At 44.8% G+C, this 26,668-nt stretch overlaps 1 protein-coding gene across 1 annotated transcript in view; it reads left to right on the forward strand.

Moving 5' to 3' along the window:
* TRPC5 (transient receptor potential cation channel subfamily C member 5) overlaps window positions 1–26,668 on the forward strand; it is a 237,064-nt gene that overhangs the window by 118,830 nt on the left and 91,566 nt on the right. Inside the window, exon 3 of the mRNA XM_072125474.1 lies at window positions 2,845–3,366. Within this exon, the coding sequence (XP_071981575.1) occupies window positions 2,845–3,366 (522 nt within the window). The remainder of the gene's footprint in view (window positions 1–2,844; window positions 3,367–26,668) is intronic.

Consider the following 26,668-nt stretch of genomic DNA (forward strand, 5'->3'; position numbering starts at 1 on the left):
TCTAACTGGATGTGTAATGGAACGTTCTATTAATCATGAAGTCAGTTTTATCAGCGGCCAACCCTATTAAAAAAGCTTAAGCAAGTTTTAAGAAACAATTATCCAGAACTGGAAGCAGAGCCAAACACTGACAGTCTGCGCTTTGATCAACATTTTCTTCTGTTTCTTCTGTCTATTATTTCTTGCCTTAATACTGCCCCATATTTTCATTTCTAGTTTACTATGATTGTTGGTTGTCATGACAATCCCATCTTGCCTAATTTCTGTGACTTCGAGAGGTCATTTTAAATTCTACAGACAAAATATTTTCGTGAAGGAATGACAGATTGCTGCCAAAAAATATTGTTATTCAGCATATACCGTCGTAACGGTATGTTTTTGACATGGCGTAGTTATCGATAAAGTATGGGGAACAAATTTGTAACAAGATTGTAATCGTGAATTTGATAAGATCCTGTAGAGCTTTATATTCCACTTATGCCGTGTAGGCCTCTCATCAGACCTTTATGATAGTATGTAGAGTCACCATTTCCCAATGACCCCAACCTGAACTGGTCCACTCACCACTAATTCTGACCCCTCAACAAATGTAGGTTATTTGATTTGACAGTCTACAGTTAATTCTGCTTTGGCACCATATTGGTTGTCGTATACAACAATGCAAGGTACAATAACTTAATGGAAATCTACCATCAAAATCAAGCATTATAAACCAGGGGCACTTGTTTATAGATCCAGGCACAGTGACAGTGGTAATCTGCTTACATTTGTTATTCATGGCCTCCTTCCATTGTAAATTGTAAATTATGCTTATGAGCCTGAGGGGCTTCTCTAGCCTATCTTTGCTCTGGCTTTACCAACTGTTGTTACACTTTTGCAACAGCATGTTTTGGTCTCCCCCTCCCCCTGCACTTCCTGTACTCTTAGCAGCAGTGATCATTTGGGGGGAGGCGGTAAGTGCTCCTTTACACAAACAGACTATACAACACAGTTGGACTAAGGTAGACCCTCAAGCTCATTAGTATAATTTTAAAAGTTAATGTTAGAAGAAAGGAAGCCATGGATAACAAATATAAGAATATGAGCAAAGTCACAGTGCCTGGATCTATGGGTTAATTCCCCTGGTTTATTGTTCTCGATTTTGACGGTAGGTTTTCTTTATAGATGGTCATATAGAAGCACCTGTCAACCAAATTTTTAGATCTCTGTATTTTTATGCATATGTACAATCTGATCAGCCAAGCATGGAATAGACACCCAAATGGTCTAGATCAGTGGTTTTCAACCTGTGGGTCGTGACCCCAGCAGGGGTTGAACGACCAAAACACAGGGGTCGCCTAAAGCCTTTGGAGTCGCGATTTTATTGTGTTTTTACTGCAAATCGCATGGTTTAGGGTCACCGCAACATGAGTGACTGTATTGCGGGGTCACAGCATTACAAAGGTTAAGAACCACTGGTCTAGATCCTTCCAGAGGGGGCACACAAGAGTGTGTCAGTGTGCTTGCTTTACAATCCGAGATCCTAGTGGTAGATGTCCTTTAAAGAGGTTGTCCAACTTTATTAATAACTCTGCAGGAGGGCTGAAGAGGGCTATTAAAAAAAATAAACCTTTCCAAAAACAGTGTTGGAACAGGGGATGGGTTGGCGTGCCTGTCCGCAGGAAGTTGTTGGAGCAGAGGTGCCGTGCCCCTGTTTGGGAGACCAGGATTGATGGAGGAGGTAAAAACAGGTTTATTGTTTTTAACAGCCCTCCCCAGCCCACCTGCAGAATTTTTAATAAAGTTGGACAAACCCTTTAAGCAAATGTGTCCTAATATAAAACATATAATGGGTGCATATTGGGGGGGATTTATTTTCCATGTGTTATCTTTTATGACATGTATGGCTCAGGGTGTCCTTCCTCTACTCATCCCTCCTAGAACTACCTTATATACTCGAGTATAAGCCTAGTTTTTCAGCACAAAATTTGTGCTCAAAAACCCTAACTCGGCTTATACTCGAGTCAACTAAAAACATAAAGACAAAACTCACCTTTCTGACGTCACCCATAGGTCCTCTTCTGTCTGAGACAGTCTGAGACAGGAGAGGACCTATGGGGGACGTTGGAAAGATGAGTACAGTGTTATTTTTTTTCCTTCTACAGGGGCTGGGTAGGCTGTATGCCACAGGGGTTGGGTAGGCTGTATGCTACAGGGGCTGGCAGACTATATACTGGGAGGCTGTAACCAATGCATTTCCCACCCTCGGCTTACACTCGAGTCAATAGGTTTTCCCAGTTTTTTGTGTTGAAATTAGGGGTCTCGGCTTATACTCGGGTCGGCTTATACTCGAGTATATACAGTATTTGCATGTTCCCCTTGCAAGAATTTTAAGTCACTAGTTTCCTAGTACCAATGCCTCCACAGAGAGCTGAAAAATATTATATTATAAGTATAATATTATAGTCCACAAATAGAGGTCCTGCGATGTCATGACCTGCTCTTTACTGAACTTTACACCTCTTCTTCAGTTTAGTTTATGCCAAAAAAAATGTCATCACAATCTGGTTGGCATATTTCTTGGCATAGAACGGTGTGTTTTTTCACAAAGATTTTCCTTTAATACTTTAATTTCCAATGGGCTACGGACCAGTCGCCTCATTATCGATTAAGGCAGACCAAGTACCTTAACCCAAGTATTATATATGATTTATAGGCGAGTTCACTTGTGTGAGGTATAGAGTCTTTTTCAGGATCCATTCTTTTTGTGGGTATTCAAGCTGTTCGTTATATCAAATGTATATTTGCAACAAAATAGAATAGACATTTTATGGCCAATAATTTATTCTTTACTTATCTTTTTAGGTACCAACATTAATGATGGACACACAGTTTTCCGAATTCACACCAGACATCACTCCCATTATGTTGGCAGCGCACACTAATAACTATGAAATTATAAAACTTTTAGTCCAAAGACGGGTGACAATACCTCGCCCACACCAGATACGTTGCAACTGTGTGGAATGTGTCTCCAGCTCGGAAGTTGACAGTCTCAGACACTCTAGGTCTAGGTTAAACATCTACAAAGCTCTGGCCAGCCCATCTTTGATTGCCTTATCCAGCGAGGACCCTATACTGACAGCTTTCCGGCTTGGGTGGGAGCTAAAAGAGCTCAGCAAGGTGGAGAATGAGTTTAAGGCAGAATATGAAGAACTATCCCAGCAATGTAAGAGGTTCGCCAAGGATCTGCTTGACCAAGCAAGGAGCTCTCGAGAACTGGAAATTATACTTAACCACAGGGATGACCAGAGCGAGGAGGTGGATCCTCAGAAGTGTCATGAGCTGGCAAAGCTGAAGGTAGCAATAAAGTATCATCAAAAAGAGGTGAGGTAAACTTTCTTTACATGGGTATTTCTTACCTTTTCAGTGCATCAGATTATAAAAAAAAATATATAAGAACATGAGTTTACAATTAATTTTAATTTATGCTTGGTTTATTTTGTTCTGATTCTCAAATACCCCAATACAACCTCTGTTCATATAACTATCTAGGACATCACGTAAGGTGCCTTCTACAAGAGCAGGTGCCTTTAATGGCTACTTATCTAATGATTCCACAAGTACCAATAATATAATGATTCTATAACTACTGCAACACTTTCCCCATAGACATTGCTACAAGGGAAGTTTCTGAAGTGAAATGGCTTCTACCAAAGTAAACTATTTTTGGGGTATTTCTGGTGCTAAAGGCCCAGAACGACTCATTGAAGTGACTGCAATATGAAATTCAGCTCTTTAACTCAATCTCAAGATTATTTCACATTTCTGTCTCCATTAATACGTAAATGTTTTGTAGAACTTTATTTTCCTAAAATAACGAGCTAAAATCCCTATTATAATGCAGCATCAACTTATTCAATATAGTCCATGATTTTTAGATATGTATTATTTTTACATTTTATTTTAGAAAGTACAGTATCTATTTTAGATTTTCTTTTGATTATAACCAAGATATAATGTTTCTGCTAAACTCTGCTATGGATATTTCACTTCATTAGTCAGGTTCATTCAAAATGGTTACAGGTAAGGACCAGCAAGGTTTGGATCGGATAAGCTACTGACCTACATGCTGTTAGAATTTAACACGTGGGAATAAAATGTACCTTTTATGTTGATCTAAAGTACTGGATTTTTTTATTATGTCCTTTGTGCATTTCAGAAATTTGGAAAATTATACTTTGGTTATGTTTTATATTCTAAAAACTAGGCAGATGCCATCAGATGAAAATAAAAACCAATTATGCCATTTGCTTCTGCTTTACCTAGAAATATACAGATATAACATGGATAGAAAATATGTGAATGTGAGCTTTAAATAAAGGAGTCTTAACGTTTAGAGGTGTATTTACCTAAGAAAGTCACCTGTCTTATCAGAGGTTCACAACATTAAAGGGGTTTTCCCACCATGTAAGTTAGGTCCTATCCACAGGATAAAGCCTAACTTGCTTATCACTGATGACATCCCGACAGATCACGAGAACGGGAAGTCCGACAGAATGGAATAGATGACCGTGCTTGACCGTTTTGCTTCATTCATCTCTATGAATCTCCGTCGGACCACCCGTTCTCTCACTGAGACCCCCACAGATCAGCAAGTTAGGCCCTATCCACAAGACTTGTTTGGTGGGAAAACTCATTTAATCCTAGAGATCAGAGCTTCTTTTTAGAAATGACTACATTGAGCTATATTGTAGATCAGGACTTATTGGTTGATATCATTACTGGTCATTAGGGACAGAATATTTTGTCAGATATATAGCTAAAAGGGGGGTAGTGTACCAAGTATACTACTTTTCACTGGATGGGGATGACTGGTAGCCCCCTCTGGATAGAGCAGATATGGTGTCTTTCTATTTATTTGGTGAGGTTTGGAAATGAGCATATCAAATTTTGTGGACTAATAGATGCGTCAGAAATCTTTGGTTTTTCAGTCACCAAATAGAAAAGAGGATCTTTGATGAATTACTTCAGATGAATCTTACAAAATGGCGACTGTCGTTCATTCCATAACTTGAGGAAGGACAATGAAAAAGAAAAATGAAAGAAATTCTAAAAGGATAGCAAAATGGGATAGGACCTTTTTATTTTAAAAAAATCCAAGATAATTTTAGCAAAATTCTACTAAATCGAAAATTCTGAATAATGTCAATAAGTTTCAGTTGTCAGACCCTACTCAAATACTTCTTAACCCCTAATGTTATATGAAAATCATAGAAGATGCAGATGTAGGGAAGAGACACCTAAGGGGCAGGACTGCTATTTTATAGTGTGCTCACATACAGTGCTTAGGGCACACCAGCAGTAATACAGCCTGAATGCTGTCAAACAGGCACTTTCCTCCTCCAGTATTTTACTGCTTCAGTCATCCAGCATTTATTTATGCCTGGCTCCATCAAACACAGTCATTCAGTTTAACCACTGTGGCGTGAGAGGATCCCAGCTCTGACATTGTCTGAAATGTTGTACTCTAAAGAAAGAATAAATGCCCTTAATAGTGCTCCGAAGCAGGTATCTCTGTTAGAGGGTCTATCTACCCTTCAGCATAGAGCTATTAGTGCCGGAGCCGCACAATAAGGGCTCATTCACACGAACGTAATGGGGACGGATATGCGGCCACACTATTTGCGGCTGCAGATCACTCCCTATTGACATCTATGGCGCTCGGTCACTGTGTGACAGCGCGCAGCTTTATGTATGTGCTGTAGCCCAGGTGAACATACTTCATGTGAATGTACCTAAAGTTTGAAAAGACGAGTGGGGGTGAGGGGGGAGGCAGGTATGAAGAGGCTCCCCGGGGGGAATGGAGCAGCCTTTGGCCCGGGGAGCTCTCTCGGGCTACCCCCCTCAGTAGCTTCCGAAAGAGATTTGCATATTAAAGTATTAACATTTATTTTGGCAGCAGCTGCATTGAAGATTGAGCCAAAAACAGGATGCAGATGCTGCAGTAATAGGTGATATGCATTGGGAACTACTTCAAAAAAGTGTCCCTTGTACACGAACGAAATGGAAACTGTTATCTGGTCACGAATTGATCACGGTCCCCATAAATGTCTGTGGCACGCTATGTTTCCTCGCATCGTGACCGTGCACAGAAAAATATAGGAAATTTTGTGCTACCAATGGAGCAAGGATTAACAATGAAGCTTTATTGGAGAGATCTTACAATTGTACAGGTACCGCCTGTACATGAAGACTAGATACATAGTGGCAAATTTAAAAAATGATGCTGTATTGGATATGAAGGTCTTAAGGTATTTAGAGAAGTTCTCCTGAACTATCCTTGAATTTTGGGATTTTGCTGTTTACAACAGATCCCTATAATTTATTTAAAAAAAAAATTGTCCATGGCATACAATCACATTGCAAGTTGCTTTTTTTTCAAAATCTGCATTGTAATTGGTTGCAGGGTTGGCTTCAGGTTTCAGTAGGCCCCTGGGTGACAGAGCCTCAGTGGGCCCCTTTGCAGTGAACTCACGTGATGACATTAAAAATTCATAAACTAAACCAGTCTTTATAATTATAATCTCTGTCTCCACTTTTTTGTGCTATATCCACCCTGTGGGACTTATGGAGGTGTAATGTGAATGGATGAGCGAACCCTTTCGTACCTCAACGCTCATCCCCACTGGCGTTTGCAGGGTGAGAAAAGTCACAGGACACCCTTTTATTTTGGAATGTAATGACTAGAGATGAGCGAACACTAAAATGCTCGGGTACTCGTTATTCGAGACGAACTTTTCCCGATGCTCGAGTGCTCGTCTCGAATAACGAACCCCATTGAAGTCAATGGGAGACTCGAGCATTTTTCAAGGGGACCAAGGCTCTGCACAGGGAAGCTTGGCCAAACACCTGGGAACCTCAGAAAAGGATGGAAACACCACGGAAATGGACAGGAAACAGCAGGGGCAGCATGCATGGATGCCTCTGAGGCTGCTTAAACGCACCATTATGCCAAAATTATGGGCAACAGCATGGCCATGACAGAGTGACAGAATGAAGCTAGATAGCATCTAAAACATGCAATAATTGACCCTGACACTATAGGGGACGGCATGCAGAGGCAGCGGCAGCAGGCTAGAGAGTGTCATGGCGACATACCCTAAATGGACTCAGGCTTCAAACCAATGGGTGGCAGAGAGGAACCAAAGGAGGTGAGCAAGAAGTGCTCAAATAATATCGGTACATGATAAAAGTTTGCCAGTATATTTTGTGGATTACACAGCAGGGTGGCGACAAAGTTAACATGGAAGCCATGAAAACAACCCAAAATTCTGCCTGACACAGCTCGTTTGATAAGGGGACCATGTATGGAGGCAGTGAACTAGTAGTAGATTAAAGGTGCTGCAGTTAAAACTATGTTAGTTGGATCTTGGCATGGAGCTGGCGCTCCGCTGCCAGGCGAGCTTTCGCCAATCCAAGCCCCTGTCTCTAGGCTACTCCCCAAACAGCACTTTTGTATAAGATCAAGTGTAGTAGCGTTCTTATAAGTTTAGGATATGCCGGGTGAGGGGAATGTAAACAGATACGCAAGAAGCGCATGATGCGCATGGAGCTGGCGCTCCGCTGCCAGGCGAGCTTTCGCCAATCCAAGCCCGTCTCTAGGCTACTCCCCAAACAGCACTTTTGTATAAGATCAAGTGTAGTAGCGTTCTTATAAGTTTAGGATATGCCGGGTGAGGGGAATGTAAACAGATGCGCAAGAAGCGCATGATGCGCATGGAGCTGGCGCTCCGCTGCCAGGCGAGCTTTCGCAAATCCAAGCCCCTGTCTCTAGGCTACTCCCCAAACAGCACTTTTGTATAAGATCAAGTGTAGTAGCGTTCTTATAAGTTTAGGATATGCCGGGTGAGGGGAATGTAAACAGATGCGCAAGAAGCGCATGATGCGCATGGAGCTGGCGCTCCGCTGCCAGGCGAGCTTTCGCAAATCCAAGCCCCTGTCTCTAGGCTACTCCCCAAACAGCACTTTTGTATAAGATCAAGTGTAGTAGCGTTCTTATAAGTTTAGGATATGGCGGGTGAGGGGAATGTAAACAGATGCGCAAGAAGCGCTGAAATAATATCCCTAAATGGTAAAAGTTTGCAAGTATATTTTGTGGATTACACAGCAGGGTGGCGACAAAGTTAACAACTTTGATGTGGAATCCATGAAAACAACCCAAATTTCTGCCTGACACACCTCGTTTGATAAAGGGACGATGTATGGAGGCAGCTATATGGACGACTTTTGGAGGTAGCAATGGAGACAACGTGTGGAGGCTGCTATGGAGACAATTTAATTTGGATAGTGCCTGTATGTGGCAGTCCCAAACATTTTTCAAACCAGAGGAGCAGGTAGGTGGCCCTCCAGTAAAATGGGATAGATTGAGTGCCTGTATGTGGCAGTCCCAAAAATTGTTCAAACCAGAGGAGCAGGTAGGTGGCCCTCCAGTAAAATGGAATAGATTGAGTGCCTGTATGTGGCAGTCCCAAAAATTGTTCAAACCAGAGGAGCAGGTAGGTGGCCCTGCAGTAAAATGGAATAGATTGAGTGCCTGTATGTGGCAGTCCCAAAAATGTTTCAAACCAGAGGAGCAGGTAGGTGGCCCTCCAGTAAAATGGGATAGATTGAGTGCCTGTATGTGGCAGTCCCAAAAATGTTTCAAACCAGAGGAGCAGGTAGGTGGCCCTCCAGTAAAATGGAATAGATTGAGTGCCTGTATGTGGCAGTCCCAAAAATTGTTCAAACCAGAGGAGCAGGTAGGTGGCCCTGCAGTAAAATGGAATAGATTGAGTGCCTGTATGTGGCAGTCCCAAAAATTCTTCAAACCAGAGGAGCAGGTAGGTGGCCCTCCAGTAAAATGGAATAGATTGAGTGCCTGTATGTGGCAGTCCCAAAAATTCTTCAAACCAGAGGAGCAGGTAGGTGGCCCTGCAGTAAAATGGAATAGATTGAGTGCCTGTATGTGGCAGTCCCAAAAATTCTTCAAACCAGAGGAGCAGGTAGGTGGCCCTCCAGTAAAATGGAATAGATTGAGTGCCTGTATGTGGCAGTCCCAAAAATTCTTCAAACCAGAGGAGCAGGTAGGTGGCCCTGCAGTAAAATGGAATAGATTGAGTGCCTGTATGTGGCAGTCCCAAAAATGTTTCAAACCAGAGGAGCAGGTAGGTGGCCCTCCAGTAAAATGGAATAGATTGAGTGCCTGTATGTGGCAGTCCCAAAAATTCTTCAAACCAGAGGAGCAGGTAGGTGGCCCTCCAGTAAAATGGAATAGATTGAGTGCCTGTATGTGGCAGTCCCAAAAATTGTTCAAACCAGAGGACCGGGTAGGTGGCCCTCCAGAAAAATGGAATAGATTGAGTGCCTGTATGTGGCACTCACAAAAATTGTTTCAAACAGAGGACCGGGTAGGTGGCCCTCCAGAAAAATTAAATGCATGAAGTATAGCAAGAGCCAGTGGGCCCTGTCAAAAAATAGCCATTTTCCTCTGCTTTACTGTACAAAGAGGAGGAGAAGGAGGAAAATGAGGAGGAGGAGGAGGAGTGGATCAATTATTCAGGTTGAGCTTCCTTCACCTGGTGGAGATTGGAAATTCTGAGAAATCCAGCCTTTATTCATTTTAATAAGCGTCAGCCTGTCAGCGCTGTCAGTCGACAGGCGTGTACGCTTATCGGTGATGATGCCACCAGCTGCACTGAAAACCCGCTCGGACAAGACGCTAGCGGCAGGGCAGGCAAGAACCTCCAAGGCGTACAGCGCCAGTTCGTGCCACATGTCCAGCTTTGAAACCCAGTAGTTGTAGGGAGCTGTGTGATCATTTAGGACGATGGTATGGTCAGCTACGTACTCCCTCACCATCTTTCTGTAAAGATCAGCCCTACTCTGCCGAGACTGGGGACAGGTGACAGTGTCTTGCTGGGGTGACATAAAGCTGGCAAAAGCCTTGTAAAGCGTACCCTTGCCAGTGCTGGACAAGCTGCCTGCTCGCCTACTCTCCCTCGCTACTTGTCCCGCAGAACTACGCACTCTGCCGCTAGCGCTGTCAGAAGGGAAATACTGTTTCAGCTTGTGCACCAGGGCCTGCTGGTATTCATGCATTCTCACACTCCTTTCCTCTGCAGGGATGAGAGTGGCAAGATTTTGCTTGTACCGTGGGTCCAGGAGAGTGAACACCCAGTAATCGGTGCTGGAATAAATTCTTTGAACGCGAGGGTCACGGGATAGGCAGCCTAGCATGAAATCTGCCATATGCGCCAGAGTACCAACGCGTAAGAATTCACTCCCCTCACTGGCCTGACTGTCCATTTCCTCCTCCTCCAACTCCTCCAACTCCTCTTCTTCTGCCCATACACGCTGAACAGTGAAGGACTCAACAATGGTCCCCTCTTGTGTCTCGCCAACATTCTCCTCCTCTTCCTCCTCATCCTCCTCCACCTCCACCTCCTCCGATATGCGCTGAGAAACAGACCTCAGGGTGCTTTGGCTATCAACAAGGGAATATTCTTCCCCCGTCTCTTGTGACGAGCGCAAAGCTTCCGACTTCATGCTGACCAGAGAGTTTTTCAACAGGCCAAGCAGCGGGATGGTGAGGCTGATGATGGCGGCATCGCCACTGACCATCTGTGTTGACTCCTCAAAGTTACTCAGCACCTGACAGATATCAGACATCCACGTCCACTCCTCATTGTAGACTTGAGGAAGCTGACTGACCTGACTACCAGTTCTGGTGGAAGTTGACATCTGGCAGTCTACAATCGCTCTGCGCTGCTGGTAAACTCTGGATAACATGGTCAGTGTTGAATTCCACCTCGTGGGCACGTCGCACAACAGTCGGTGAGCGGGCAGTTGGAGGCGGCGCTGCGCTGCCCTGAGAGTGGCAGCATCTGGGCTGGACTTCCTGAAATGCGCACAGATGCGGCGCACCTTCGTGAGCAAATCAGACAGATTGGGGTATGTCTTGAGGAAACGCTGCACTATCAGATTTAACACATGGGCCAGGCATGGCACATGTGTCAGTCTGCCGAGTTGCAGAGCCGCCACCAGGTTACGGCCGTTGTCACACACAACCATTCCCGGCTTGAGGTTCAGCGGTGCCAGCCACAGATCAGTCTGCGCCGTGATGCCCTGTAATAGCTCTTGGGCGGTGTGCCTTTTGTCGCCTAGGCTCAGCAGTTTGAGCACCGCCTGCTGTCGCTTAGCGACGGCACTGCTGCTGTGCCTAGAGCTACCGACTGATGGCGCCGTGCCCACGGATGGTAGTTCGGAGGAGGAGGTGGAGGAGGGGTGGGAGGAGGAGGAGGCATAGTAGGCCTGAAACACCTGGACCGAGGTAGGCCCCGCAATCCTCGGCGTCGGCAGTATATGAGCAGCCCCAGGGTCAGTCTCGGTCCCAGCCTCCACCAAGTTAACCCAATGTGCCGTCAGCGATATATAGTGGCCCTGCCCGGCAGCACTCGTCCACGTGTCCGTGGTCAGGTGGACCTTGTCAGAAACGGCGTTGGTCAGGGCACGGATGATGTTGTCTGACACGTGCTGGTGCAGGGCTGGGACGGCACATCGGGAAAAGTAGTGGCGGCTGGGGACCGAATACCGAGGGGCGGCCGCCGCCATGAGGTTGCGAAAGGCCTCGGTCTCTACTAGCCTATAGGGCAGCATCTCCAGGCTAAGCAATCTGGAGATGTGCACATTAAGGGCTTGGGCGTGCGGGTGGGTTGCACTATATTTGCGTTTCCGCTCCAGCGTCTGGGGTATGGAGAGCTGAACGCTGGTGGATGCTGTGGAGGATCGTGGAGGCGACGATGGGGTTTTTGGGCCAGGGTCCTGGGCAGGGGGCTGACTAGCAGCTGACACAGGGGAAGGAGCAGTGGTGTGCACGGCCGGAGGTGAACGGGCTTGTTGCCACTGAGTGGGGTGCTTAGCATTCATATGCCTGCGCATACTGGTGGTAGTTAAGCTAGTAGTGGTGGAACCCCTGCTGAGCCTGGTTTGGCAAATGTTGCACACCACAGTCCGTCGGTCATCCGGTGTTTCCTTAAAGAACCTCCACACTTCTGAAGATCTAGCCCTCGCCGCAAGAGCCCTCACCACGGGAGCTTCACTAGTTGACAGTGGCGCTGATGCACCAGCTCTGGCCCTGCCTCTCCGTCTGGCCCCACCACTGCCTCTTCCAACCTGTTCAGGTCGAGGACTCTCCTCCGTCTCAGAAGCACTGTGTTCACCCGGCCTCTCAACCCAGCTTGGGTCTGTCACCTCATCATCCTCCGATCCCTCAGTCTGCTCCCCCCTCGGACTTCCTGCCCTGACAACAACTTCCCCACTGTCTGACAACCGTGTCTCCTCATCGTCGGACACCTCTTTACACACTTCCACTACGTCAAGAAGGTCATCATCACCCACAGACTGTGACTGGTGGAAAACCTGGGCATCGGAAAATTGCTCAGCAGCAACCGGACAAGTGGTTTGTGACTGTGGGAAGGGTCCAGAAAACAGTTCCTCAGAGTATGCCGGTTCAAATGGCAAATTTTCCTGGGAGGGGGCAGACTGGGGGGGAGGAGGCTGAGGTGCAGGAGCTGGAGGAGTGGGGATTTCGGTGACATGGGTGGACTGCGTGGAAGACTGACTGGTGGTGGACAAATTGCTCGAAGCATTGTCAGCAATCCACGACATCACCTGTTCGCACTGTTCTGGCCTCAACAGTGCTCTACCACGAGTCCCAGTAACTTCAGACATGAACCTAGGGAGTGTAGCTCTGCGGCGTTCCCCTGCTCCCTCATCAGCAGGTGGTGTCTCACCCCGCCCAGGACCACGGCCTCTGACCCCTGCAGTAGTTGGACGCCCACGTCCCCGCCCTCGTCCTCTACCCCTAGCCCTGGGGTTAAACATTTTTAAAATGAGAGTTATAACTTTTTTTTTTTTTTTACTTTTTTTTTTTTTTTTGTGTGTTTTTTTGTGTTTTTTGTTTTTTTTTGTGTTTTTTGTTTTTTTTTGAGTTTTTAGAACCAAACAATCCTATCCTATTGCTATGGCTATTTTCTAGCCAAGTATCAAAGGAAGCACACTACTATGCCAGATGAGATGACACTGAGTTATTGCCTAATAGAAATCCAACCCCTACTGAATTTTGCCACTTCAGCCTTTGCTATGGATATGTGCGCCACTAAGCGCAGAACACAGCGGTCGCAAGTCTCACTACAAATTGCTCAGAATTGGCAAGTACATGCACTGCAGAAACTACAGCCACCAGCAGATCAACCAGAAATCAAATATATAGAACGCTACTGTAGGCTTCAAGAAGCTATTTGTATTCTCCTATGGCTATTTTCTAGCCAAGTATCAAAGGAAGCACACTACTATGCCAGATGAGATGACACTGAGTTATTGCCTAATAGAAATCCAACCCCTACTGAATTTTCCCACTTCAGCCTTTGCTATGGATATGTGCGCCACTAAGCGCAGAACACAGCGGTCGCAAGTCTCACTACAAATTGCTCAGAATTGGCAAGTACATGCACTGCAGAAACTACAGCCACCAGCAGATCAACCAGAAATCAAATATATAGAACGCTACTGTAGGCTTCAAGAAGCTATTTGTATTCTCCTATGGCTATTTTCTAGCCAAGTATCAAAGGAAGCACACTACTATGCCAGATGAGATGACACTGAGTTATTGCCTAATAGAAATCCAACCCCTACTGAATTTTCCCACTTCAGCCTTTGCTATGGATATGTGTGCCACTAAGCGCAGAACACAGCGGTCGCAAGTCTCACTACAAATTGCTCAGAATTGGCAAGTACATGCACTGCAGAAACTACAGCCACCAGCAGATCAACCAGAAATCAAATATATAGAACGCTACTGTAGGCTTCAAGAAGCTATTTGTATTCTCCTATGGCTATTTTCTAGCCAAGTATCAAAGGAAGCACACTACTATGCCAGATGAGATGACACTGAGTTATTGCCTAATAGAAATCCAACCCCTACTGAATTTTCCCACTTCAGCCTTTGCTATGGATATGTGCGCCACTAAGCGCAGAACACAGCGGTCGCAAGTCTCACTACAAATTGCTCAGAATTGGCAAGTACATGCACTGCAGAAACTACAGCCACCAGCAGATCAACCAGAAATCAAATATATAGAACGCTACTGTAGGCTTCAAGAAGCTATTTGTATTCTCCTATGGCTATTTTCTAGCCAAGTATCAAAGGAAGCACACTACTATGCCAGATGAGATGACACTGAGTTATTGCCTAATAGAAATCCAACCCCTACTGAATTTTGCCACTTCAGCCTTTGCTATGGATATGTGCGCCACTAAGCGCAGAACACAGCGGTCGCAAGTCTCACTACAAATTGCTCAGAATTGGCAAGTACATGCACTGCAGAAACTACAGCCACCAGCAGATCAACCAGAAATCAAATATATAGAACGCTACTGTAGGCTTCAAGAAGCTATTTGTATTCTCCTATGGCTATTTTCTAGCCAAGTATCAAAGGAAGCACACTACTATGCCAGATGAGATGACACTGAGTTATTGCCTAATAGAAATCCAACCCCTACTGAATTTAGCCACTTCAGCCTTTGCTATGGATATGTGCGCCACTAAGCGCAGAACACAGCGGTCGCAAGTCTCACTACAAATTGCTCAGAATTGGCAAGTACATGCACTGCAGAAACTACAGCCACCAGCAGATCAACCAGAAATCAAATATATAGAACGCTACTGTAGGCTTCAAGAAGCTATTTGTATTCTCCTATGGCTATTTTCTAGCCAAGTATCAAAGGAAGCACACTACTATGCCAGATGAGATGACACTGAGTTATTGCCTAATAGAAATCCAACCCCTACTGAATTTTGCCACTTCAGCCTTTGCTATGGATATGTGCGCCACTAAGCGCAGAACACAGCGGTCGCAAGTCTCACTACAAATTGCTCAGAATTGGCAAGTACATGCACTGCAGAAACTACAGCCACCAGCAGATCAACCAGAAATCAAATATATAGAACGCTACTGTAGGCTTCAAGAAGCTATTTGTATTCTCCTATGGCTATTTTCTAGCCAAGTATCAAAGGAAGCACACTACTATGCCAGATGAGATGACACTGAGTTATTGCCTAATAGAAATCCAACCCCTACTGAATTTTGCCACTTCAGCCTTTGCTATGGATATGTGCGCCACTAAGCGCAGAACACAGCGGTCGCAAGTCTCACTACAAATTGCTCAGAATTGGCAAGTACATGCACTGCAGAAACTACAGCCACCAGCAGATCAACCAGAAATCAAATATATAGAACGCTACTGTAGGCTTCAAGAAGCTATTTGTATTCTCCTATGGCTATTTTCTAGCCAAGTATCAAAGGAAGCACACTACTATGCCAGATGAGATGACACTGAGTTATTGCCTAATAGAAATCCAACCCCTACTGAATTTTGCCACTTCAGCCTTTGCTATGGATATGTGCGCCACTAAGCGCAGAACACAGCGGTCGCAAGTCTCACTACAAATTGCTCAGAATTGGCAAGTACATGCACTGCAGAAACTACAGCCACCAGCAGATCAACCAGAAATCAAATATATAGAACGCTACTGTAGGCTTCAAGAAGCTATTTGTATTCTCCTATGGCTATTTTCTAGCCAAGTATCAAAGGAAGCACACTACTATGCCAGATGAGATGACACTGAGTTATTGCCTAATAGAAATCCAACCCCTACTGAATTTTGCCACTTCAGCCTTTGCTATGGATATGTGTGCCACTAAGAGCTAAACACAACGGTAGCAAGTCCCCCTGCTAATTCCTCACAAAATGGTAAAAGATGCAAATTAAAATAAAAAAAGTAGAACGTTATTGTAGCCCTAAGAAGGGCTGTTGGGTTCTTTGAGAATCACTCCTGCCTAACAGTAAGCTAATAGAACACCCTAACGCTTTCCCTGACCAGCAGCAGCTCTCTCCCTAGCGGCATCCAGAGACAGAATGATCCGAGCAGCGCGGCCAGCGGCTAGTCTATCCCAGGGTCACCTGATCTGGCCAGCCAACCACTGCTATCGACGTGTAAGGGTACCACGTCATGCTGGGTGGAGTGCAGAGTCTCCTGGCTTGTGATTGGCTCTGTTTCTGGCCGCCAAAAAGCAAAACGGCGGGAGCTGCCATTTTCTCGAGCGGGCAAAGTATTCGTCCGAGCAACGAGCAGTTTCGAGTACCCTAATGCTCGACCGAGCATCAAGCTCGGACGAGCATGTTCGCTCATCTCTAGTAATGACGTATATGAAAACCACAGGGAGTCTTTTGGCCGATTGCCAATATATTGAAAGTCGCCATATTGGATCAGGGGAAAAACCACAATGGTCTCAGAAATCTATAATCAGACTTGCAATATCTCCTTTGCTGTTGTCAAGGTGCTTGCGCCAGTTTTCTAACAGACTTTCTTTTCACTGCAAACTGCTTGTACAGGTATTTAAGAAGTGTATGTGCCACATTTGTGTCACAAACAACCTTTCTGTGGCCTAGATGCACTATTCTTCATATGACATACATTTCTGCAGTAAAATGGGCGTTCTGGTGCTCAGTCGGACCGTGCAGCACATTTAACAGAAATGTCCACAGAGTCCAACAGAAATGTGTTGCATTCCCCATGTTAAAGATGCACCAAAAATAAAAGTGCAGTGCAGGGAGCAGCAGATTCATGAATGTGGTCCACAAAGCTGCAACAGCTGGTAATGCATGGCTTTTTGACATGCTATTCATTGTGCGGAACAGAAAGCTTAGGGCACTGGAGCCAATCATTATGAATCTGTAAGAGAACCTCTTTTTTGATAATCTTTTCTGAGACAATTTTGACCTTCCTTGATATGTTACATGACCACCTTCCCAGTGAAGAAACTAGCCCTTTTGGAAATATGGTGGATTTCAAGATAGTGCCAATGTAACAGACATAGCATTAAAGATGTTTTTCCCCTTAATATGGTGGGAATAGTATTACAATTTCTCAATAGTTCAAAATCCTTAAGGTGATAGTTTAGTTCTGTAGATCAGGCACTTTCCGTTCTCTTTATGGCCGGTGAATTCTCGGGTGTAAGATCAGGTAGCTCTTAAACCCTTGGCAGAAATCAGAAGAAGTTATGTGTCAAATGCATGCGATGAATTTCACAACATTACCAGTGGCTAATTATTTATTTAGCAGACAGAAGGGACATAATTGTTATACATTTATGCATGGCAGGCATGAAAGATTAATACAGGCGACGGAAAATCTCTTATTTTATAAAATGCATACTCATTTTTCCACTAGATATTAGGTAACCCTTCCATGCCCTTTGATAATAGGAGAAAGGTGTGATGGGTTACTTCCATATTATCCCAAGTTACATGAGACATGACTGACCACATGTCTTCAAGGCACATAACAGAGATTATCATATTGTAGAAGGTTACACTATGGAACAATAATGGATCGTTATAATTCCAGTTTTATACAGAATAATCACTCATTTGGTTTTACAATCATAATTCTTCCATTCAACTTTTAAGATGCAGAGATGCAACAACAGTTTCTTTAGGGTTACTACAATATATATATATATATATATATACACTCACCGGCCACTTTATTAGGTACACCATGTTAGTAACGGGTTGGACCCCCTTTTGCCTTCAGAACTGCCTCAATTCTTTGTGGCATAGATTTAACAAGGTGCTGGAAGCATTCCTCAGAGATTTTGGTCCATATTGACATGATGGCATCACACAGTTGCCGCAGATTTGTCGGCTGCACATCCATGATGCGAATCTCCCGTTCCACCACATCCCAAAGATGCTCTATTGGATTGAGATCTGGTGACTGTGGAGGCCATTTGAGTACAGTGAACTCATTGTCATGTTCAAGAAACCAGTCTGAGATGATTCCAGCTTTATGACATGGCGCATTATCCTGCTGAAAGTAGCCATCAGATGTTGGGTACATTGTGGTCATAAAGGGATGGACATGGTCAGCAACAATACTCAGGTAGGCTGTGGCGTTGAAACGATGCTTAATTGGTACCAAGGGGCCCAAAGAGTGCCAAGAAAATATTCCCCACACCATGACACCACCACCACCAGCCTGAACCGTTGATACAAGGCAGGATGGATCCATGCTTTCATGTTGTTGACGCCAAATTCTGACCCTACCATCCGAATGTCGCAGCAGAAATCGAGACTCATCAGACCAGGCAATGTTTTTCCAATCTTCTACTGTCCAATTTCTATGAGCTTGTGCAAATTGTAGGCTCAGTTTCCTGTTCTTAGCGGAAAGGAGTGGCACCCGGTGTGGTCTTCTGCTGCTGTAGCCCATCTGCCTCAAAGTTCGACATACTGTGTGCTCAGAGATGCTTTTCTGCCTACCTTGGTTGTAACGGGTGGCAATTTGAGTCACTGTTGCCTTTCTATCAGCTCGAACCAGTCTGCCCATTCTCCTCTGACCTCTGGCATCAACAAGGCATTTCCGCCCACAGAACTGCCGCTCACTGGATGTTTTTTCTTTTTCGGACCATTCTCTGTAAACCCTAGAGATGGTTGTGCGTTAAAATCCCAGTAGATCAGCAGTTTCTGAAATACTCAGACCAGCCCTTCTGGCACCAACAACCATGCCACGTTCAAAGGCACTCAAATCACCTTTCTTCCCCATACTGATGCTCGGTTTGAACTGCAGGACATGCCTGAATGCTTTGAGTTGCCGCCATGTGATTGGCTGATTAGAAATTAAGTGTTAACGAGCAGTTGGACAGGTGTACCTAATAAAGTGGCCGGCTAATGTATATATATATATATATATATATATATATATATATATATATATATATATATAGGTCCACACTATGCATCAGATTCAAGATTTCTGGCACACGTATTTCATGAATCTGGCGCCCTCTGCTCACTACTCAGCTCTCAGGCCCCACCTTTAGCCTCCTTCACAGGGACAGAGCTCACAGCGTGGTGAGCTGACATCAGTGGGGGAGGGAGGAGCTGTACAGGAGCAAGGTGGGGGCTGAGGTGTGAGCCGCACAGACAAATCACATGTTTTTTTAAAATGCATCCAAACCAAAGCAATTCTCAGGAGTCAGCACAGGATTCTGGGAGGAAGCCAGGTAGGTTAAAACACATAATTATATTGTACTGAATATACTGAGAGAAGGCAGAAAGTCATATTTGCAATGCAGCTGTAATAGGCTTCGGTAACCCATCTTTAGTAAAAATAAGGTCCTGGTGACAGGCTTCCTTTAAGAGGTAAAAAAAAACCACACAATATATTAATATATTTATAATATAATCATATCCTTGTATATCTTAAAATTAATTTTAGCAGAATTCAGTAAGGGATTAACATTTGAGAATTTTCTTTCATGGGCAAACTCCTTTAAGGAAGAGTTCAGTTCTCTGTAAATGCATATTACAAGAATTTAAGTAATGTAAAGATATTAAAATCTGAACACCAAAGAAATTTGTTGGTACAATACAAAGTAAAATGATGTCATTTGTACATGTAAAGTTTGCATCTTTACACAGAAAAGGAAAAGAGATAGGCAAAGCCTTAACTTCAGTAAGTTTATTTGCAATGCTGCTGTCTTTTCTAAGCTGAGCACCGAGGATATCCGTTTTACACTTGTAGTCTGGGTTTTACTTCTTGACATCTATTGGAGATTCTTGTAGACATGAACTGTGACCTGGGCAAAGGTCAATGTGCAGGAAGGTGGAGAGCTGAGTTATCACCTATTGGGAAAAAAGTGGATCCTGTGTTGTCTATACGAAGATGTCACCTTTCATAATAATCCTGCTTGTAATAATGATGTGATGACTTTTATGACAGTGGTGAATTGCCCTCTAAACTCTAGGGAGTTATAAACGCAGCATATGCATAAACCGTATAAAGCAGGAAATAGAAGGGGATTGAGTTTTGTTATTAGTTGGTGTCTGTTTTATAGGCTTTCTTAATGTCAAGTTTTTCTCCCAAGAGAGTAATACATAAAACTACTCTAAGTGCATATTTTATAGCTAAACCTTTCTGTCTGGCATGATTTCATTTTATGTCATGGAGTTCAAAGGAGCATTTTATGTCATGGAGTTCAAAGGAGCATAGTTACTCTGACGTATCAGGGGCAACTAGAACACCAAGAGATGGGTGAAGTGATGTATCCAGGTTCTTACACCAAAGAAATAATGGCCATGGTTGTTTGCAGACAAACAATGGCACCAAGGGCTACTGCACAGATAAAGCAAGGACATTCACTCCACATATTGTGCCAATAGGTTAAAGGGTTTGTCCCCTTTACCTCAGATTTTTTGTAATGTGTGTGTAAGTTTGGGCAGCAGGATATTAGGTAATTAACCAATATACATCTAAATACTAGTTCTGCTCTGCTTTCCTGATATGTAACGTGATGCCTCCTGTCCTTTACCTAATCAGCCAGAGATTCCTGACCATAAAATAGCCGCAGATGGAGGGTCATCTGCAGCCATTTTATGCTCAGCAATGTCTGGCTTTGCAAATTACCTAATATCCTGCCCCCTACACTTATACACATTACAAAAAAACATGAAGTGTTTAATAACATTAGCAAAATTATTATTAAACAACTCCAGTGTCATCTCAGCTCTTTGATTTGGTCGTTGTATTGTCTCACTTTGAGGTCAAGAATCAGGTTATTAATTTTTATGTACTTTGTTTTTATCTTTCTCTCTATCCTGTTGTCCCATTTCTCAAAAAGTAGCCAAAAGGTACTGGAACAGTACCCATGATTCACCAGAAGGACCCCCCCCCCTTCCCCTGACCAAGCCAGGGCTCCAGGATGGCAGCTACTTTTTGAGAGCTTCCTGTTCATCTCCGGTCTGCAGGACATTACCATTTAGATGTATAGTTGACCAGGCTTTGGACCATTGATTGGACACATATGACCCAGTTTACAGTTGGTTTCAGAGTCTTTCAAACTCCTTTTTATTAGATGTGAAGAGTAATGGCCATCATCTGTGAAAGATATTTCCCTAAAATACAACTGTTACAAAGTAACCTCTGCTGTTCTACTGGCGGACAGGGAGTCCTTACATCATATATTACTACGATGTAAGGATTCTACTGCACTGTGCTATGTCTGTCGGATGTAGTATGGTTGTGTGGAGGTAGCCTAAAGTGTGACCTTCAAAAAGACACTCACTCAAGTCTAAAATAAATGCTACTAATTGAATTGTGTAGCGCGAGAATAAAATTAGTTTGTATTTACCTTTTGGGAATTCTTGCGTTATGTAACCTCGCTGGTGCATAGTTTTTTCTGTGCATGTAAAATACTTAGCCAGTGACGGTGTTACGTTAAGTAATTATTTATGGGTATTATGGGCTCTATTTAACCATCTACTGTATATAGAGAGGTTTATTTCAATCAAATAGTAGTGGCTGCCATAGACACAAAATAATGTGACTGATAATGAGAATTATAACCGTAGCCACTTATCTGACCATTAGACTATTGTTAGGGGTGAAACATGTCTCTATTGGTGTTCTTTGTCATCTTTTAAAACAGATTTAAGATTGCACAGTTCAGACAATGAATATAAAAGGTATTTCAGCTATATTTCCCAGACTCAACACTCTCCGGAGACCCGGATTCTCAGTATTGTAGTCATATATGAAGCCATCACTGCCTTCCTGCAAGACCTTTGTTCCTAACTCATACTACAGTTTGATCCAGTGTAGAGATGAGCGAACACTAAAATGCTTGGGTACTCGTTATTCGAGACGAACTTTTCCCGATGCTCGAGTGCTCGTCTCGAATAACGAACCCTATTGAAGTCAATGGGAGACTCGAGCATTTTTCAAGGGGACCAAGGCTCTGCACAGGGAAGCTTGGCCAAACACCTGGGAACCTCAGAAAAGGATGGAAACACCACGGAAATGGACAGGAAACAGCAGGGGCAGCATGCATGGATGCCTCTGAGGCTGCATAATCGCAACATTATGCCAAAATTATGGGCAACAGCATGGCCATGACAGAGTGACAGAATGAAGCTAGATAGCATCTAAAACATCCAATAATTGACCCTGACACTATAGGGGACGGCATGCAGAGGCAGCGGCAGCAGGCTAGAGAGTGTCATGGCGACATATCCTAAATGGACTCAGGCTTCAAACCAATGGGTGGCAGAGAGGAACCAAAGGAGGTGAGCAAGAAGCGCTCAAATAATATCGGTACATGATAAAAGTTTGCCAGTATATTTTGTGGATTACACAGCAGGGTGGCGACAAAGTTAACATGGAAGCCATGAAAACAACCCAAAATTCTGCCTGACACAGCTCGTTTGATAAGGGGACCATGTATCGAGGCAGTGAACTAGTAGTAGATTAAAGGTGCTGCAGTTAAAACTATGTTAGTTGGATCTTGGCATGGAGCTGGCGCTCCGCTGCCAGGCGAGCTTTCGCCAATCCAAGCCCCTGTCTATAGGCTACTCCCCAAACAGCACTTCTAAGAACCTTTTGTATAAGATCAAGTGTAGTAGCGTTCTTATAAGTTTAGGATATGGCGGGTGAGGGGAATGTAAACAGCTGCGCAAGAAGCGCTGAAATAATATCGGTAAATGATAAAAGTTTGCCAGTATTTTTTGTGGATTACACAGCAGGGTGGCGACAAAGTTAACAAGTTTGTTGTGGAAGCCATGAAAACAACCCAAAATTCTGCCTGACACAGCTCGTTTGATAAGGGGACCATGTATGCTTACAGTTCATGCCAGTCGCTGCACTGGCTGCCAGTCTCCTTTCGAATACAGTTTAAAATAATAATAACCCTCATCCATAAAGCTCTGTATAATGCTGCACCCCCCTACCTCTCCTCTCTTATCTCAGTCTATCGCCCAACCCGTGCTCTTAGATCCGCCAGTGATCTTAGATTAACCTCTACCCTAGTGCGGACCTCCCACTCGCGTCTCCAAGACTTCTCTAGAGCTGCACCAATTCTATGGAATGCTCTGCCCCGGACTATCAGATTAATACCTAACCTCCAAAGTTTCAAACGTGGTCTTAAAACCCATTTCTTTAGGCAAGCCTATAACACTCATTAACTGCATGAAGTTTTAACTCTTCTACTAACCCGTCCTGTGTCGTCCTCCCATCTGTTATCCAGCAACCAACAGGCACCAGACTTCTCTGCAGTCCCATTCACCCTGGACCTGGTATATAAGATGACGGCTGAGTGGTTCAAGCGACAGCAATTCCATTTATTATATTTTGTTCTATTCCCTTAGAAGAATGGCTTGACCATTAAATATTCTTTTACCTCGTGTTACCCCATCATCTTCATAAACCGTAAGCTCTGGCGAGCAGGGACCTCACTCCTGTTGTTCCATACAAATGTTGTGCTCTGTTACATTACATTTGTATTTGTTTCCTATGATTTGTAAAGCGCTACAGAATATGATGACGCTATATAAATAAAGATTATTATTATTATTATTATTATGGAGGCAGTGAACTAGTAGTAGATTAAAGGTGCTGCAGTTAAAACTATGTTAGTTGGATCTTGGGATGGAGCTGGCGCTCTGCAGCCAGGCGAGCTTTCGCCAATCCAAGCCCCTGTCTCTAGGCTACTCCCCAAACAGCACTTCTAAGAACCTTTTGTATAAGATCAAGTGTAGTAGCGTTCTTATAAGTTTGGGATATGGCGGGTGAGGGGAATGTAAACAGCTGCGCAAGAAGCGCTGAAATAATATCGGTTAATCATAAAAGTTTGCCAGTATATTTTGTGGATAACACAGCAGGGTGGCGACAAAGTTAACAACTTTGATGTGGAATCCATGAAAACAACCCAAATTTCTGCCTGACACACCTCGTTTGATAAGGGGAGGATGTATGGAGGCAGCTATATGGACGACTTTTGGAGGTAGCAATGGAGACAACGTGTGGAGGCTGCTATGGAGACAATTTAATTTGGATAGTGCATGTATGTGGCAGTCCCAAAAAGTTTTCAAACCAGAGGAGCAGGTAGGTGGCCCTCCAGAAAAATGGAATAGATTGAGTGCCTGTATGTGGCAGTCCCAAAAAGTTTTCAAACCAGAGGAGCAGGTAGGTGGCCCTCCAGAAAAATGGAATAGATTGAGTGCCTGTATGTGGCAGTCCCAAAAAGTTTTCAAACCAGAGGAGCAGGTAGGTGTCCCTCCAGAAAAATGGAATAGATTGAGTGCATGTATGTGGCAGTCCCAAAAAGTTTTCAAACCAGAGGAGCAGGTAGGTGGCCCTCCAGAAAAATGGAATAGATTGAGTGCCTGTATGTGGCAGTCCCAAAAAGTTTTCAAACCAGAGGAGCAGGTAGGTGTCCCTCCAGAAAAATGGAATAGATTGAGTGCCTGTATGTGGCAGTCCCAAAAATTTTTCAAACCAGAGGAGCAGGTAGGTGGCCCTCCAGTAAAATGGAATAGATTGAGTGCCTGTATGTGGCAGTCCCAAAAAATTTTTAAAACAGAGGACCGGGTAGGTGGCCCTCCAGAAAAATGGAATAGATTGAGTGCCTGTATGTGGCACTCACAAAAATTGTTTCAAACAGAGGACCGGGTAGGTGGCCCTCCAGAAAAATTAAATGCATAAAGTACTATAGCAAGAGCCAGTGGGCCCTGTCAAAAAATAGCCAGTTTCCTCTGCTTTACTGTACAAAGAGGAGGAGAAGGAGGAAAATGAGGAGGAGGAGGAGTGGATCAATTATTCAGGTTGAGCTTCCTTCACCTGGTGGAGATTGGAAATTCTGAGAAATCCAGCCTTTATTCATTTTAATAAGCGTCAGCCTGTCAGCGCTGTCAGTCGACAGGCGTGTACGCTTATCTGTGATGATGCCACCAGCTGCACTGAAAACCCGCTCGGACAAGACGCTAGCGGCAGGGCAGGCAAGAACCTCCAAGGCGTACAGCGCCAGTTCGTGCCACATGTCCAGCTTTGAAACCCAGTAGTTGTAGGGAGCTGTGTGATCATTTAGGACGATGGTATGGTCAGCTACGTACTCCCTCACCATCTTTCTGTAAAGATCAGCCCTACTCTGCCGAGACTGGGGACAGGTGACAGTGTCTTGCTGGGGTGACATAAAGCTGGCAAAAGCCTTGTAAAGCGTACCCTTGCCAGTGCTGGACAAGCTGCCTGCTCGCCTACTCTCCCTCGCTACTTGTCCCGCAGAACTACGCACTCTGCCGCTAGCGCTGTCAGAAGGGAAATACTGTTTCAGCTTGTGCACCAGGGCCTGCTGGTATTCATGCATTCTCACACTCCTTTCCTCTGCAGGGATGAGAGTGGAAAGATTTTGCTTGTACCGTGGGTCCAGGAGAGTGAACACCCAGTAATCGGTGCTGGAATAAATTCTTTGAACGCGAGGGTCACGGGATAGGCAGCCTAGCATGAAATCTGCCATATGCGCCAGAGTACCAACGCGTAAGAATTCACTCCCCTCACTGGCCTGACTGTCCATTTCCTCCTCCTCCAACTCCTCTTCTTCTGCCCATACACGCTGAACAGTGAAGGACTCAACAATGGTCCCCTCTTGTGTCTCGCCAACATTCTCCTCCTCTTCCTCCTCATCCTCCTCCACCTCCACCTCCTCCGATATGCGCTGAGAAACAGACCTGAGGGTGCTTTGGCTATCAACAAGGGAATCTTCTTCCCCCGTCTCTTGTGACGAGCGCAAAGCTTCCGACTTCATGCTGATCAGAGAGTTTTTCAACAGGCCAAGCAGCGGGATGGTGAGGCTGATGATGGCGGCATCGCCACTGACCATCTGTGTTGACTCCTCAAAGTTACTCAGCACCTGACAGATATCAGACATCCACGTCCACTCCTCATTGTAGACTTGAGGAAGCTGACTGACCTGACTACCACTTCTGGTGGAAGTTGACATCTGGCAGTCTACAATCGCTCTGCGCTGCTGGTAAACTCTGGATAACATGGTCAGTGTTGAATTCCACCTCGTGGGCACGTCGCACAACAGTCGGTGAGCGGGCAGTTGGAGGCGGCGCTGCGCTGCCCTTAGAGTGGCAGCATCTGGGCTGGACTTCCTGAAATGCGCACAGATGCGGCGCACCTTCGTGAGCAAATCAGACAGATTGGGGTATGTCTTGAGGAAACGCTGAACTATCAGATTTAACACATGGGCCAGGCATGGCACATGTGTCAGTCTGCCGAGTTGCAGAGCCGCCACCAGGTTACGGCCGTTGTCACACACAACCATGCCTGGCTTCAGGTTCAGCGGTGCCAGCCACAGATCAGTCTGCGCCGTGATGCCCTGTAATAGCTCTTGGGCGGTGTGCCTTTTGTCGCCTAGGCTCAGCAGTTTGAGCACCGCCTGCTGTCGCTTAGCGACGGCACTGCTGCTGTGCCTAGAGCTACCGACTGATGGCGCCGTGCCCACGGATGGTAGTTCGGAGGAGGAGGTGGAGGAGGGGTGGAAGGAGGAGGAGGCATAGTAGGCCTGAAACACCTGGACCGAGGTAGGCCCCGCAATCCTCGGCGTCGGCAGTATATGACCAGCCCCAGGGTCAGACTCGGTCCCAGCCTCCACCAAGTTAACCCAATGTGCCGTCAGCGATATATAGTGGCCCTGCCCGGCAGCACTCGTCCACGTGTCCGTGGTCAGGTGGACCTTGTCAGAAACGGCGT

This window comes from Engystomops pustulosus, chromosome 9 (genome assembly GCF_040894005.1).
Source record: "Engystomops pustulosus chromosome 9, aEngPut4.maternal, whole genome shotgun sequence".
Lineage (NCBI taxonomy): Eukaryota > Metazoa > Chordata > Amphibia > Anura > Leptodactylidae > Engystomops > Engystomops pustulosus.